Below are 16,110 nucleotides of genomic sequence, written 5' to 3' on the forward strand. Positions count from 1 at the left end.
ATTTTGAAATTTTGAAATGTTGTTCTCAAACATGGCAATTATTTAATTTCCTTATGTCTCCTGTAGTCTGCTGTATTGTTTTCCAAAGTGTATTCTGAGGAACAGTATTCCTAGCAGAAGTTCCATGAAGAAATGACTCTCTGGTCAAAATAAATGTAGGAAACAGTACATAGGTTATTGCCCTCTTGGAGATTTGTAATGCATATTAACAAATTATAGGCTTTAAAAAGTCCTACCATAACTAAACAGGTCATCTTCATTTTTTTCAGGTAACCTACTAATACATGGAACCCTTCTTTCAGGTAATATCTTATTAACACCTTATAGAACAAGTGTTTCCTGGAAAAATACTTTGGGAAACACTGGTCAACTTAGCTATTCACTTAAGAAACTAGACACGAGCTTTTTCTATGCCCTATGTACAACCATCATTTCAGAAGAGCACCAAACAGTCTATAAAGTCCTTTTGTATTTATAGTATTATTTCACTTCATAGTGAGTCTTTGAGGTGGCTTTATAAGCTTTGCTTTCAAGATGAGGAACCTAAAATGCAGAGAGATTATTGAGTTGCCCCAGTCACTCAGCTAGTGGTACAGCTGAGTCTCAAATTCTAGATCTTTTGATTAAGTGTGTATCATATTAATATTCTCATTTATTAGAGGGGGGAAATTCAATGTGAAACACCAAATTATTTTCTAGATATCCCCACAAATTTTGCAGACATCTTTAAGAACCTACTTTATTTCTTAGTAGAAACAGAGGATCTCACCCAGAGGATGATGACTTACCTCTGCATTGTAAAAGCCCCAGCTGGGGTTCTGATGGATATTATGGTACTGATTCAGAACCACTCACTTAGATCTTAGTTTTTTAAGCAAGATATATTATTTGTTTGTGTGCATGTAAAGTCTACATTTCAAACATATGCAAAAGTAGGCAAAATAATAATGTACCCATTACCCAGCTTCAACAATTATAATTTATGGCCAATCTTGTATCATCTAAACTTCTCCCCTCCCATATTATTTTGAAGCAAATCCCAGATATTGTTATCATTTTACCTCTAAATATTTCAGTATATACCTCTAAAAGGTTAAAACTTCTTTAAAACATAACTATAATACCATTTTCACACCTAAAAGATTAACAATAATCGCTTAACATCATTAGATGTACGATTACTGATCATAAGTTTTTTTTTTTTTAAACACTTGGTTTGTTTGAATCAAGATCCAAAAAAAAGTAATTATATTGAGTTTGGTTGATAATATCTCTTAAGTCTCTTTTTTTTTTTTTTTTTTTTGTGGTATGTGGGCCTCTCACTGTTGTGGCCTTTCCCGTTGCGGAGCACAGGCTCCGGACGCGCAGGCTCAGCGGCCATAGCTCACGGGCCCAGCCGCTCCGCGGCACGTGGGATCCTCCCAGACCGGGGCACGAACCCGCGTCCCCTGCATCGGCAGGCGGACTCTCAACCTCTGCGCCACCAGGGAAGCCCTTAAGTCTCTTTTAATCTTATGTTCCTCCTCCCTTTTTTGCCCCCTCTGCAATTTATTTGCTGAAGAGACTAGGTCATTCATTCTATAGATTTCCCACAGTTTGAATTTTGCTGATTGCCTTTTTGTGGTGCTATTCAATACATTCCTCTGTTTATGATTATGCAAAACTATTAAGTCAGAATTTTGAGTTGGAAGGATCCACTAGTTTAACCTACTTAACATGTTCATTTTATTGAAACTGAGGCCCAGACAGACAGTGTCTTAGGTGACAGACTAGAGTCCAGAGACCCAAGATTCAAATTCCAGTGAATATGTAATTGCTGAAAAGGTAGTAAAAAGGAATACTTGCCTTTCTTAGAAAATAACATTAAGCATATTAAAGTACAAAATTATATACACGCATTTCATATGCTTATTACAAATCATTCCTATTTCTTATTTCTTCAGTAAAGCACATTAGGCAGATTTCAAAGCCCTAGTCAATATTTGATTAACTGTATAGTACTGCAATGCACACACAAAAAATCCCTACAGATGTTACGGAATATTCTTAGGTCCAAATTTTTACGTAATTTAAACAAGCATTCCCAGAATTTAGCTTTATTGTGCTATATGTATATTTTTAATTTCAATGATGGCAAAAATTCACTTCAGTGCACTAATAATTCTATATGCCTATGAAATGGTCTGCTTAATAGATTCCAAAAATATTTTTCAGAGATTGAAAATATATCTTACCTCAGTGAATCACAAAAGATGTTATCTATGTTCCATAATAAAAATCCCAATAAAAATACACCCAAGGATGTATAACCCAGTCCTCTAAGCCATGGATAAACCCTGTGGGTAAAAAGAAAAGCAAAATGAAATTTTGTCAATTCATGTCATGATGAGAGCTTGAAGTCATCACTGTCATGAGAGGAAAAGGTTTTCATAAGTATTAAAAGCAAACTTATCTATTAAATTCTCTAATACATTTGCCTATTACATTTAGCCATTAAAAGGTACTAAGAAAGAAATGTGCCACTAAGACTTTGCTAAGTGTGTCAAGAGAGTAATCTGAAAGTACCCAGTAACTTTATCAGTCACTTGGAAGAGGCAGAGGGGTGGTGGAATAGAAAGAACATTAATTGAGTCATTTGCTGTGTCAGGCACTACAGTATATTAGATACACACAATATATATACATAAACACACACACATGAATACAATCTTCAAATAAACTCTGTGAGGCAGGTATTATTCTTTTTGCTTCGCTGATGAGGGAACTGAAGCTTGGTGAGTTATCCAAAATAACAGGTATAGCTAATGTATTTTTTATAGCTTTATCCATCACCTCCAAAAGCTTAGTTTATATATATTTTTAGAATGTTATATAAATGGAATAATACAGTATGTTCTGTTATACGGCTTCTTTCACTTGGCATAATTATTCTGAAATTCATCCATGTTGTTATGTGTATCAATACTCATTTCCTTTTACTGCTGAGTAGTACGCCACTATATGGATATACCACAATTTGTTTATCTGTCCAAATGTTGGTGGACACTTGTGTCGTTTTTTGCTATGACAAATAAAACAGCTATGAACATTAATAAATAACTCTTTGTATGGACATATGCTTTCATTTCTCTTGGGTAAAAAGCTAGGAGAAGAGCTGAATTCTCTGGCAGGTGAATGTTAAACTTAAGACAGCTAAACGGTTTTACTAAGTGATTGTATCATTTTACATTCCCACCAGCAGGGTAGGAGTGTTTTTTGTTCTACATACTCACTAACACTTGCTATGACATCAGTCTTTTTCATTTTAGTTGCCTCAGTAGGTGTATAGAGGTATCCCATTGTGGTTTTAATTTTTATTTCCCTAATGATTGCTACTGAGCATCTTTTCATATGTTTATTTGCCATCCCTGTATCTTCTTTGATACAGTGTTTGTTGAATCTTTACCCATTAAAAAAATTGTTATTTGCCTTCTTATTATTGAGTTGTAAGAGTTCTTTATATATTCTAATTTTAAGTCCTTTGTTGGCCATATATTTTGCAAACATTGTCTCCAAGTCTGTGATTTGCCTTTCATTTTCTTTTTGGATTCTTAAAAAAAAAAATTTTTTTTAATTGAAGTATAGCTGATTTACAATGTTCTGTTAGTTTCTGGTGTACAGCAAAGTGATTCAGTGATATATATATATATATATACTTTTTCATATTCTTTTCCATTATGGTTTTTTTTGGATGTGTATATGTAGGTTTATTTTATTTTTATTTTTTGAATTTTTTTTTAATACAGCAGGTTCTTATTGGTTATCTATTATATACATATTAGTGTATATATGTCAATCCCAATCTCCCAATTCATCCCACCACTACCATCACCACCCCCACTTTCCCCCCCTGGTGTCCATACATTTGTTCTCTACATCTGTGTCTCTATTTCCATATTGCAAACCGGTTCCTCTGTACCATTTTTCTAGATTACACATATATGCGTTAATATACGATATTTGTTTTTCTCATTCTGACTTACTTCACTCTGTATGATAGTCTCTAGGTCCATCCATGTCTCTACAAATGACCCAATTTCGTTCCTTCTTATGGCTGAGTAATATTCCATTGTATATATGTACCACATCTTCTTTATCCATTCGTCTGTCGATGGGCATTTAGGTTGCTTCCATGACCCGGCTATTGTAAATAGTGCTGCAGTGAACATTGGGGTGCACGTGTCTTTTTGAATTATGGTTTTCTCTGGGTATATGCCCAATAGTGGGATTGCTGAGTCATATGGTAATTCTATTTTTAGTTTTTTAAGGAACCTCCATTCTGTTCTCCATAGTGGCTGTATCAATTTACATTCCCACCAACACTGCAAGAGGGTTCCCTTTTCTCCACACCCTCTCCAGCACTTATTGTGTGTAGACTTTCTGATGATGCCCATTCTAACTGGTGTGAGGTGATACCTCATTGTAGTTTTGATTTGCATTTCTCTATTAGTGATGGTGAGCAGCTTTTCATGTGCCTCTTGGCCACCTGTATGTCTTCTTCAGAGAAATGTCTATTTAGGTCTTCTGCCCATTTTTTGATTGGGTTGTTTTATTAATATTGAGCTGTGGGCTTCCCTGGTGGTGCAATGGTTAAGAGTCCACCTGCCAATGCAGGGGACATGGGTTCGAGCCCTGGTCTGGGAAGATCCCACATGCCGCGGAGCAACTAAGCCCGTGCACCACAACTACTGAGCCTGTGCTCTAGAACCTGCGAGCCACAACTACTGAGCCCACATGCCACAACTACTGAAGCCTGCGCACCCAGAGCCCATTTCCTGCAACAAGAGAAACCCGTGCACAGCAACGAAGACCCAATGCAGCCAAAAATAAAAATAAATAAGTAAATAAATTTATTAAAACAAAATATTGAGCTGCATGAGTTGTTTATATATTTTGGAGATTAATCCTTTGTCCACTGATTTGTTTGCAAATATTTTCTCCCATTCTGAGGGTTGTCTTTTCGTCTTGTTTATAGTTTCCTTTGCTGTGCAAAAGCTTTTAAGTTGTATTAGGTCCCATTTGTCCTTGTTTTTATTTCCATTGTTCTAGGAGGTGGGTCAAAAAAGATCTTGCTGTGATTTATGTCAGAGTGTTCTTTCTATGTTTTCCTCTAAGAGTTTTACAGTGTCTCGTCTTACAGTTAGGTCTTTAATCCATTTTGAGTTTATTTTTGTGTATGGTGTTAGGGAGTATTCTAATTTCATTCTTTTACATGTAGCTGTCCAGTTTTCCCAGCACCACTTATTGAAGAGACTGTCTTTTCTCCATTGTATATTCTTGCCTCCTTTGTCATAGATTAGTTGACCATAGGTGCATGAGTTTATCTCTGGGCTTTCTATCCTGTTCCATTGATCTATATTTCTGTTTTTGTGCCAGTAACATATTGTCTTAATTACTGTAGCTTTGTAGTATAGTCTGAAGTCAGGGAGTCTGATTCCTCCAGCTCCATTTTTTTCCCTCAAGATTGCTTTGCCTACTCGGGGTCTTTTGTGTATCCATACAAATTTTAAGATTTTTTGTTCTAGTTCTGTAAAAAATGCCCTTGATAATTTGACAGAGATTGCATTGATCCATTATGGTTTATTACAGGAAATTGAATATAGCTCCCTGTGCTATACAGTAGGACCTTGTTGTTTATCCATTCTATATATAATAGTTTGCATGCACTAATCCCAAACTCCCAATCCATTCCCCACCCCCACCCCCTGCCCTTGGTAACCACAAGTCTGTTCTCTACATCTGTGAGTCTGTTTCTGTTCTGTAGATAAGCCTCTTTGTTGCTCTTTTTCAAAACTGTTTTGGCTCTTCTAGGTCCTTTGCATTCCATGTAAATTTCAGAAATTGTTTCTCAATTTTTACCAAAAAGCCTGCAGAGATTTGGATTGTGACTGCATTGAACCTATAGATCAATTTGGAGAGAACTGACATCTTAATAACACTGAAGTTTTCTAACCCATGAAAATGATACATCTATTTATTTAGAGCTTCTTTAATTTTGCTCAGCAAAAAACTGTTCACCACAATATACAGAGCTTGCATATATTTGCTAAATTTAATCCTTAAACATTTGATGTTTTTGATGGTACTGTAAATTGTACTTTCAAAAATTTCACTTTCCAATTGTTTGGTGCTAATATATAGAAATATGATTTTTGAATACTGACTTGAATCTCGTGACCTTGCTGAATTCCACTTATTACTTCTAGTAGTTTTTTGGTACCTGTTCTGTGGTATTTTCTGTACACGATAATGTCATTTGCAAACACTATGTTGGATAGAACTTCCACCAGTGTAGTGTTGAACAGAAGTGGTGACAATGGATATCCTTGTTTTATTCTTGATTTTAAAGGTAACTTTTAAAAACATTTCATGGCTAAATGTGTTAGATGCTGTAGTTTACAGGTTGAGAAAGTTTCATTCTATTGAGTTTGTAAAGGGTTTTATTTTGCTTATGTGGTTTATTTAGATCATAAATAGCAGCTGAATTTTTCAGAATGCTTTCTCTGAATCTATTGCTATCATCATGTAGTTTTTATATTTTGTTATTTTAACTAAGTATTTGCATATAAACAAATGAAAGGTGTGATTAACTTAAAAATCATCAGGAAAGCACAAACCTGGCTGTGCATGAAAAGGACATTATTGCAACTGTTTGATGAAGGTCCTCAGAGATGAGCTCAAGAGAGTCATAGTATGCCTGCAGCTTTTCTGAGTTTATCATTGCCCCATTTGAGGGAGGCAAGAATGAGTCCCAGGAAGCACAGAGTTCAGCATAGTGAAGGCATTTGGCAGAACTGCAGTGTGGGCCAGGTGCTGAGATGTGACAGGGATATGATCAGTGGGGGTGGGATACTCTCTATTTTCTCCTTCTAAGCTTACTTACCAGGGCCAATCTTCAGCTCTCAGAAGTAGTTCAAAGCAAAATTCTTCTGTGGGGTGAAATGAATGTCTTTGGTTATCCAGGTAGCAGGGCACGTGAGAGAGAGCAAGAACTTCATCAGCACATGGTCCATGCAAGCTAAGTACAGATAAGATTCTGGGGACAGACTACCTATGTATTATCAGGTCAAGAGTAGTACAATACAGAATGCCCTCAACATATCTGTGTCTGGAGTCACACTGCTTCATTCTGGACTGGCTGCCCATCTAGTGTACTGCTATCATCTGAAAAGTCCCTTCCCTTCTCCTTCACCTTGGGAATTGCCTTCACCTCTCTCTGTGTTGGATTTTCTGTTTTGCATCCTATGTCTTCCTCCTTTTTGGTTTTCTCTCTCATTTTGGTCAAACACATCCTTCAACAGGTTCCTGAGCAATAGTTTATGGAATATAAGTTTTTTTGAGAACTTGAATGTATGAAAATGTATTTTGTCACGATATTTTATAGACAGTTTGGCTAGGTTATTATCCTATAATTCTGGCTTCCAATTTTGCTTTGGTAAGTCCAAAACCATTCTGATCCCTGATCCTTTGTGTGTATATCTGCCTTCTAACTCTATAAACTTGTAGAATTGTCCTTGTCTATAATTCTGAAACTGGCATGGGTCTATTTCCAGCCACTATGCTTAGTACCCAGTGGGTTCTTTCAATCTAATAACTCATATACTTCAATTGTAGGATATTTTCTTGAATTGTTTTGGTGATGATTTCCTCCCTTCCATTTTCTCTGCACAGTACCCCCTCCCCCTTTTTTATGTTGGTCCTTCTATTCCGGCTCAGTAATAATTCTATTGAGTCCCTTCTATTATCCATTTCTTTCTCATAATTCTGATGGCCCCCAGGGTGTGGTCCATGAACTTAAGGAAACACCTGCTATTTGGCCACAGCAGTGGTGGTGAGTGGGCCCAAGGTCCTGAGGCCCCAAGCTGTCCTGTTTACTCTGGACCATACCATGGGTTTAGTGCCTCTCCTGTGGTAGATGCTTGCTGGTGAATAATGGGTGATGGACCATAAGACAATAACAATGTATGTTCAGGAGAAAGAATTCCAGTGCCTTCTTTAACTATATCTTTCAAACCCTTCATTTCAGCTTTTCATTTTATCATATTTTTAATATCCTCTTTGGGGGGAATTCTCTGAATGTTCCTTTTTTATAGCATCTTACTCTTGATTCATAGATGCAGTATACATCTAGGAATATTAGTGAATTATAATATTTGCTGTCATTTTGTTGTTTTTGAAGTTTCTTCATACAAAATTTGTTTACTCTAAGCTGATTTATTCCCTTATTATTTGTTTTGGCCTCTTTCATATTGAATGCATTCATCATATGTCTGGCACTGTCTCTTCTTTTTTTTTTTTTTTTTTTTTTTTTGTGGTACGCGGGCCTCTCACTGTTGTGGCCTCTCCCGTTGCAGAGCACAGGCTCCGGATGTGCAGGCTCAGCAGCCATGGCTCATGGTCCTAGCTGCTCCATGGCATGTGGGATCTTCCCAGACCTGGGCACGAACCCGTGTCCCCTGCATCGGCAGGTGGACTCTCAACCACTACGCCACCAGGGAAGCCCCTCCTCATTCTTAAAGAGTAGAAAACTAAAAAGGTGATCACAAGCTCTAAGCATATGGTTGAGGGCTTTAGACTAGTAACCTTCACCATAGGGTTATTTTTCTGGGCCAATTGTTAGGGAACCCCCAATATCATCAGGTCTTTTAGGCTGCTCATATTCCCTATAAGAAGATTCTTTCAATATTCTGCCTAGATGTCTTTGCATTCAGCATTCATAAAGTATAAGGTCACCCAGTTTACCTGATTTCAGTACAGTATTTGCATGCTCAATTGTGCCTGGCAAAATCCAATCTAGAGATACTGTTCACCCTTTCCAGAGAATTAAACCTGCAGACTTCTGCAGTTGCTCCATGGCATGAAGTTGGGTGACAGAGCCTAAGCAATTAACAGTTTCTTAAAGCTTTTAACCAAACCTCTTTATTTTAGACCCCTCCTCCATCTCCTTTGCCAAACTGCCTGTTGCTGCTAATGCCTGATACTCGAGAATCAATTCTCTGATGTAAACTGGAGATTCTTGACTTAGAATCTAGCTTTCTTGGGTTAGTTAAGGCAGTTAGCAGTAATCCATTTACTTTCTAGCTTCTAAAATTTTATTGAGTCTTCTCCTTGTGGGTTTATGCTTTATAAATAAATTCCTTTGTTGTAGTCTTAGGGTTTCAGAAAGGAACAAAATTAGATACCTGTTGATCTTCAACATTGTACCTGTTTTTTTTCATTAATTTCTGCCTTTTATCAGTATCATTCTTTTTTTTTTTGGTGCTACGCAGGCCTCTCACTGTTGTGGCCTCTCCCATTGCGGAGCACACGCTCTGGACGTGCAGGCTCAGCGGCCATGGCTCACGGGCCCAGCCGCTCTGTGGCATGTGGGATCTTCCCGGACTGGGGCACGAACCCATGTCCCCTGCATCGGCAGGTGGACTCTCAACCAGTGCGCCACCAGGGAAGCCCCAGTATCATTCTTCATTTCTCATTGGGTTTATTCTATTCATGTTTTCTAATTACTCAAGTTGAATACTTAGTTCATTATTCTTCAGCCTATTTCTAATGTAAACATTTCCCTCTAAGAACCATTTTAGCTACATCTTACTTTGGTTTATAGTATTTTCATTATGATTCCATTCTAAGTATTTCAATATTTCTATTATGATATCTTTTTTAACTCATACTTACAAATACAGTTTTAGGTTTCCCAATATATGGGCTATTTTGACTAATCCTGTTTTGTTTTAACTAATTGTCAGAGAACATGCTATGCATGATACCAATTCTTTAAAATTTGTTGAACTTTGCTTTAAAGCTAGTATTGGCAGATTTAATAATTACTCCATGCATGGTTGAGAAGATCATGCATCCTTTAATTGTTGAGTATATTAAATCATTTTGTTATGTTATTCAAATTTTATCAATCTTATTCATATTTTTTGGGCTCAGTTACTGTGTTAAAATACCTCATCATGATAGAGTAGTTACCTATCTCTCCTTTGTAATTCTGTCAATTTTTGTTTGAAATTTTCCATACAAGTTTAGAGTTGTCTTTTTTTGGGGTGCGGTAAATTGAATCTTATAATAACAATGTAATGAACACATTTGTTATGAATAATGTCATAAATTTCTTTGTTATTAAAATAGCTAGTCCAGCCTTCTTTTAGTCAATACTTGTATGGCATGTATCTTTTTGTATCTTTTTCTTTCAAAATTACTATGTATTTATATTTTAACCATGTTTCTTATGAACAGTAGATACCTGGATTTTTCCCCATTTGGGTCTTTGTCTTTTAATTGTTTAGCTCTGTTCATTTATATTTACTGTGACTACTGATATATTTTGAATTATTTCTACCCCTTCATTTTTTGCTTTGTATTTGTTCTCACTTTTCTCTGCATCCCTTTTCCCCCTTCTCCTGATTTCTTTTGGATTTTGTTTTTATAATCCCATTTACTTCTTCATGTTTTTGTAATTGAAATCAATTACTGTTTTTAGTGGTTACCAAAAAGGCACATGTAAAATCCAAAATTAATCACTGAATGTACCCTATCCCCAAATAAGAAAGACCTTAGGAACTATGTGACTAAGATTATTCTCTTGTATCTCACATGTTATTTTGTCATCATTTTAGTTCCTTAAAATAAAAAAAAAAATCTCTCAGATTAGATATTATTAAAGTCATAATATTTTGCTCAGATAGTCCCATAGGTTTTTCACTTTTTCTCCTTCACTGTTCTTTCTTGTATCTCAACTCTTCCTCCTAAAGAATATCTTTTAGAAGGTCTTTTAGTGAGGTGTACTAGTAAAATTTCATCATTTCTATTTGTCTTAAAATGTTTTCACCTAATCCTTGTTCTTGAAAGATATTTGGGTATACAATTCTAACTTGATGGTTAATTTCTCTCAGCACTTTGAAGATAATAGTCTACCATGTTTTGGCTTCCACTGTTGCTGTTGATAAGCCTGCTGTAGACTATTTGTTATGCCTTTGTTGGTAATATGTTTTTTATCTCTGGATGTTTTTAAGATCTTAGTCTTTGGATTTCAGCAATTTTAGTGTGCTTTTTGAAAACAGGTGTCAATCAGGATTCAACTGCAGATAATACGTCTATCTAAAGCAGAAAATAATTTAATAGTTTCAATTCTGAAAGAAATGCTCAACAGATTTAGGCTTTCTGGGAATGACTTACGAACACTACTACAGAATTATCTTGCCAAAGGAATATTTTTCTTTTTCACATTTATGAAGCTGGAGAACTGGAAAGCCTCTGGACCAACTGCTGCATCCAGCATCATACCATCATACGATCTTAGCTATAATTCACAGTCAGGAAGCTGCCATCACAGCTGTTTGCTCCAGAGCTATGATGCACACCCTAGATCCATATAAGTAAATGGATGCCTACATACTACCACTTCTCCTTCCCACTTAACTTGGTTCTGAATTCAAGACTCATGTGAATACATGTGATTGGCAAAACACCTGAATGTATCTGAAAACTTACCTGCAAAGGTAAGATGGGAAATATAGGTTTTAGCTTTTTAGTGTCTACATTACAGGAAGGCTCACTTGAAAGAGGCTGAAACAAAGTTGAATGAGCTAATCTATCAAATCTGCCATACCTGAGAAAGATTTTCTTTCATTTATCCTGTTTGGGAATTATTATTTTTGAAGCTGAAGAGTTATGTCTTTTACCAATTCTAGAAAATTCTCACCTATTATCTCTTTGAATCTCTCTTCTTTCCCCATTTTTGCTATTCTCTCTCTTTGGAACTGCAATTAGACATGTTATTTCTCTGTGATGCTTTCTGGCTTATTTCTTTAGACTTGTCTTTCCATTTAATTATTTCTCTCTTCAACTGTCTAATCTACTTTTAACTTATCCATTGAGTTTTTTATTTCAATGATTTTTTTAATTGAAGTTGATTTACAATGTTGTGGCAATCTCTGCTGTTCAGCAAAGTGACTCAGTTATACACACACAGACATTCTTTTCTAATATTCTTTTCCATTATGGTTTATCACAGGATATTGACTATAGTTCCCTGTGCTATACATTAGGACCTTGTTGTTTATCCATTCTAAATGTGATAGTTTGCATCTACCAACCCCAAACTCCCAGTCCATCCTTCTCCCTCTCCCTCTCCCCCTTGGCAACCATAAGTCTGTTCTCTATGTCTATGAGCCTATTTCTGTTTTGTAGATAGGTTCATTTCAATGATTACTTTTAATGTCTTTGATTCTTTTTCAAATCTGTAATTTCATTTTTAATAATCTCCTGTTCCTTGGTCATATTTTCATTTTCTCTATTTTTTCATTAAATATTTTAAAAAGTTACTTTATATTTCAGCATTTGATTTGCGGGGGTTATTTCTGCTGTTCTGTTTCTCCTGACTTTTGCTTATGGTAGCTTATTTACTACTCTGGTTTTAGAATTATTGATTGTGCGTATATGTTTGAGCACCAATCTGTGGAAATCCTGAGGGGCCTACATTAAGGTATATTTCTTTGAAGTTAATTTGCTTTTGCTTCTCTTAGATACATTGGGACTCCATAAAAGGTGGATCAGTTTGAGTTAATTTTACATCTTGAGGTTTCCCAGACAATGAAGGTTATGTACATTTGAATCTCAAACATGTGTGAAGGCATACTAGTGATTATAGATTCTCAGGGAAGTAATATTTCTTACCTAAAACTGAGGCTGAAAGACAAGCTGCCTTGTCATCTTCTGTTACGGAAGGACAAATTTTTTTCTAGCCCAGGCTTCCACTGACAGTATCTCTTTGATGGTCCTGACTTTATGTGCACGTGTGTGTGTGGTGGTGGAGAGGGAGTTCCAACTGCTCATCTTAATCATGTCCTAAGCTTTGTCTTCTATCTACCTTCAATCTCAAACCTAAAGTTCTGATTTCCTGGTATCTGCAAATGCCTTCAAGTTGATCATGATTTGTTATGATCATTTTTCAGTCTAGTCCTCAGCTCCACCTTTGGAGTTAATGCTTTGGAATTTGCTTTACATTCTTTTGAGCTCAGCTATGCATTTAAAAGAACATCTATTGTATTTTATCCGGAATTTCTAGATGTTTTGTTACAGGAGAGATTTTTACATATCTTGTCAGACATAATAAAAGAAACAGAAGTTTCAGAGTTTCAGTTTGATTTAAAAAATCTTTACTGATAAGCACTATTCTGAGTTCCAGGAGTTATCAAGATAACTAAGACTTCAAGAAAACTTACAATCCAGTTGGGCAAAGAGATAAGTAAATAATGAACAGTACAAAATGATCACAAAATGGAGATATAAGAAAGAAGCTGTGGTAAAGCAGATGGAAGAAAGACGTTTTTATTTCATAGGATTTCCATTTTATATAGGTCCATCATTTATTTCTAAAAGTATTGGTACCCTATCTATCAGACTTGAATTTAAGGCAAGGACTGTGTTTTATATGCTTCTTTACATTTCCCTAAGGTGCCTAGACTAAAAACTGGAGACTTATGCTTCTGGGAAGATGAAACGAACATAATCTTCCCTATTTTTCCCACTAAGTACAATTAAAAACCTTGAACATTATATATAAAAAACATAAGATGACTCTGAAAGGTGGAGAGAAGGAGGCGGACTGGTTCAGGACTTTGGGACCCGAGTAACGCTACTGTGATAAATTCCATGTGTTTTCTTGTTGCCTCAGACACCCAAGAGTTGGAACTGAAAAAGTTAGTAAACCAGAAACACCACTAGGCACAGACAAAAAACAGCTCAACAAAAGCCTGCTCTCTCTCCAAAGAACCAGGAAAAAGGCAGTCTAGCAAGATAGAAAACTTACACAATAACCACTCTACAGCCAAACACTACTGAAAACACTGTGGCCTCACCCCCATCCATTCTCAAAGCCTGAGTGGGAAGCCTAGACTTCATTCCTCATCAGGCCCTAAGAAAGTGCCCTAACCTCCTGCCACAGTAATGTCAAGCAGGGAGGGGCTGGATCTTTCCCCACCCAGCAGTAACAAGCTCTCCACTTCCTGCAGTATCAGTGGAGACCACATGGGGAGCCTGAACTTCCATCTTCATGTGGTAATAACGAGGTGTTCTCCCTCCTCACTGCGGTGGTATGAGAGTAGAGCTACTGGGGAGTCAGAATTTCTACCACTGACCAGAGGTAACAAGGTCATACCACTGAGCTGTCAGTGGAGGCCACATGGTGAGAAATAATTAGGCACTCTTGCCCTTCCCAGGCAGGGTGGTATCAGGAAGGCCTAGTAGAGAGTGGAAATTCCTACCCCAGCTCAGCAGTAATGAGGAGCTCTTTCCCCCATTTGTGTGTCAAGATGGCAAGGAAGAATGTGGACTCCTACCAGTACCTGGCAATAATGAGGTGGCACTCAGGGACCTGTGGGACTATAAGGAAGATCTAGCATTCATGTTATTGGTGTCCCAGAAGAAGAGGAAAAAGAGGGCAGGAATGAAAAAGTACTTCATGAAATAATGGCTGAAAACTTTCAAAGCTGGCATACACACACACATAACGAACACAAACAAACAACAACACTATAACCTACAGATTCAAGAAGCTAAACCTACGTCAAACAGGTTAAAACCAAAGAAAACCACATCAAGACACAACATAGGCAAATTTCTGAAAACTAAAGACAAGGGAAAAATGTTGAAAAGCAGTAAGAGAAACAATACCTTACCCTACACCATATGCAAAAAACAATCTGAATGACAGGATTTCTCATCAGAAAACTTGAAGGCCAGAAGGATGTGGCACATTTTTCAAGTTTTAAAAGAAAAGAACTGTCAACCTAGAGATCTATATCCAGTGAAAATATTCTTCAGGAATGAAACAGAAATCAAGACATTCTCAGATGAAAGAAAACTAAGAGGATATGTTGCCAGATCTACCCTAAGAGAATGGCTAAGGAAGTTTTCAAAACAGAAAGGAAATGATGAAAGAAGGAATCTTGGAATGTTAGGCAGGAAGAAAGAGAAATGGAAAGAGTAAAAATTTGGTTAGATTATAATACATTTTACTTCTCCTCTTGAGGTTCCAAAGTATGATTTACGATTGGGGCAAAAATCAAAATACTATCTGATGTGGTTATAAATGCATGCAGAGAAAATACTTAAGATAATTATATTTTAAATGGGGCAGGGAAAAGGCAGTGTTACAGGTTGAAGTGTTTTCCCTCAAAAAAGATATGTTGAAGTCCCAACCCCCAGTATCTTAGAATGTGCCCTTATTTGGAAATAGGGTCATTGAAGATATAACTAGTTAAGAAAAGGTCATGCTGTAGTGGAATGGGCTCTTAATCCAATATGGCTCATATCCTTGTAAGAAGACAGCCATGTGAAGACACAGAGACACAGGGAGAACACCATGTCATGACAAAGGCAGAGAATGGAATTATGCAGATAAGAGTCAAGGAATGCCAAAGATTGCCAGCAAACCACCAGAACCTAGAAAGAGGTGAGGATGAATCCCCCTACAGGTTTCAGAGGAAGCATAGCCCTACTGACACCTTGATTTTGGACTTCTATCCTCCAGAACAATGAATTTCAGTTATTTTAAGCTATCCAGCTTGTGGTGTTTTGTTACAGCTGCCCTAGGAAACTAATATAGGTATGTAAAGGGAAGGTAATATTCCTGCACTTCACTGGAACTGATAAAATGTTAACACCATTAGACTGTGATGTTATGTATGAAACAGAGCAGGGCCCTGTGGGGTTCCCGGGCATGGAGGCCTGCTATGTCTCCCGTTTCTTGTAGGCAAGACTCCAGCCTCCATGACCTTCCCTGAGTTCCAAAGGGCAGATTTGAACAGTTGCTAATCAAGGGAGGAGCAGCCAAGAAACCACCTGAGGCAAGATTAAAGGGATCACAGAAGCTCATCAAGATTAGGAGACCACCTGAGACAAGATGAAGGGAGTGCAAATGCTGCACACACCCTAATCTTGTCAGCAACCCCACCCTTGAACTATTGCTATAAAACCCCTCATCAAATCCTCCCAGGTTGGGACACATAGTTTTAGAGGGCAGGAGCCCGCTGTGTCCCCCTTTGCCTGGGAAAGCAATATAGCTAT

At 37.0% G+C, this 16,110-nt stretch overlaps 1 protein-coding gene across 2 annotated transcripts in view; it reads right to left on the reverse strand.

The window, feature by feature from the left end:
• The window catches only part of ACER3 (alkaline ceramidase 3), a gene marked incomplete at its 5' end in the record, with an annotated part of 196,778 nt that overhangs the window by 7,383 nt on the left and 173,285 nt on the right, over nucleotides 1–16,110 (reverse strand). For both annotated transcript variants that reach the window (XM_079709508.1, XM_079709507.1), the window contains one exon: nucleotides 2,235–2,336. In XM_079709508.1, the coding sequence (XP_079565634.1) occupies nucleotides 2,235–2,336 (102 nt within the window). The remainder of the gene's footprint in view (nucleotides 1–2,234; nucleotides 2,337–16,110) is intronic.

This window comes from Hyperoodon ampullatus, assembly GCF_949752795.1.
Source record: "Hyperoodon ampullatus genome assembly, chromosome: 7".
Lineage (NCBI taxonomy): Eukaryota > Metazoa > Chordata > Mammalia > Artiodactyla > Ziphiidae > Hyperoodon > Hyperoodon ampullatus.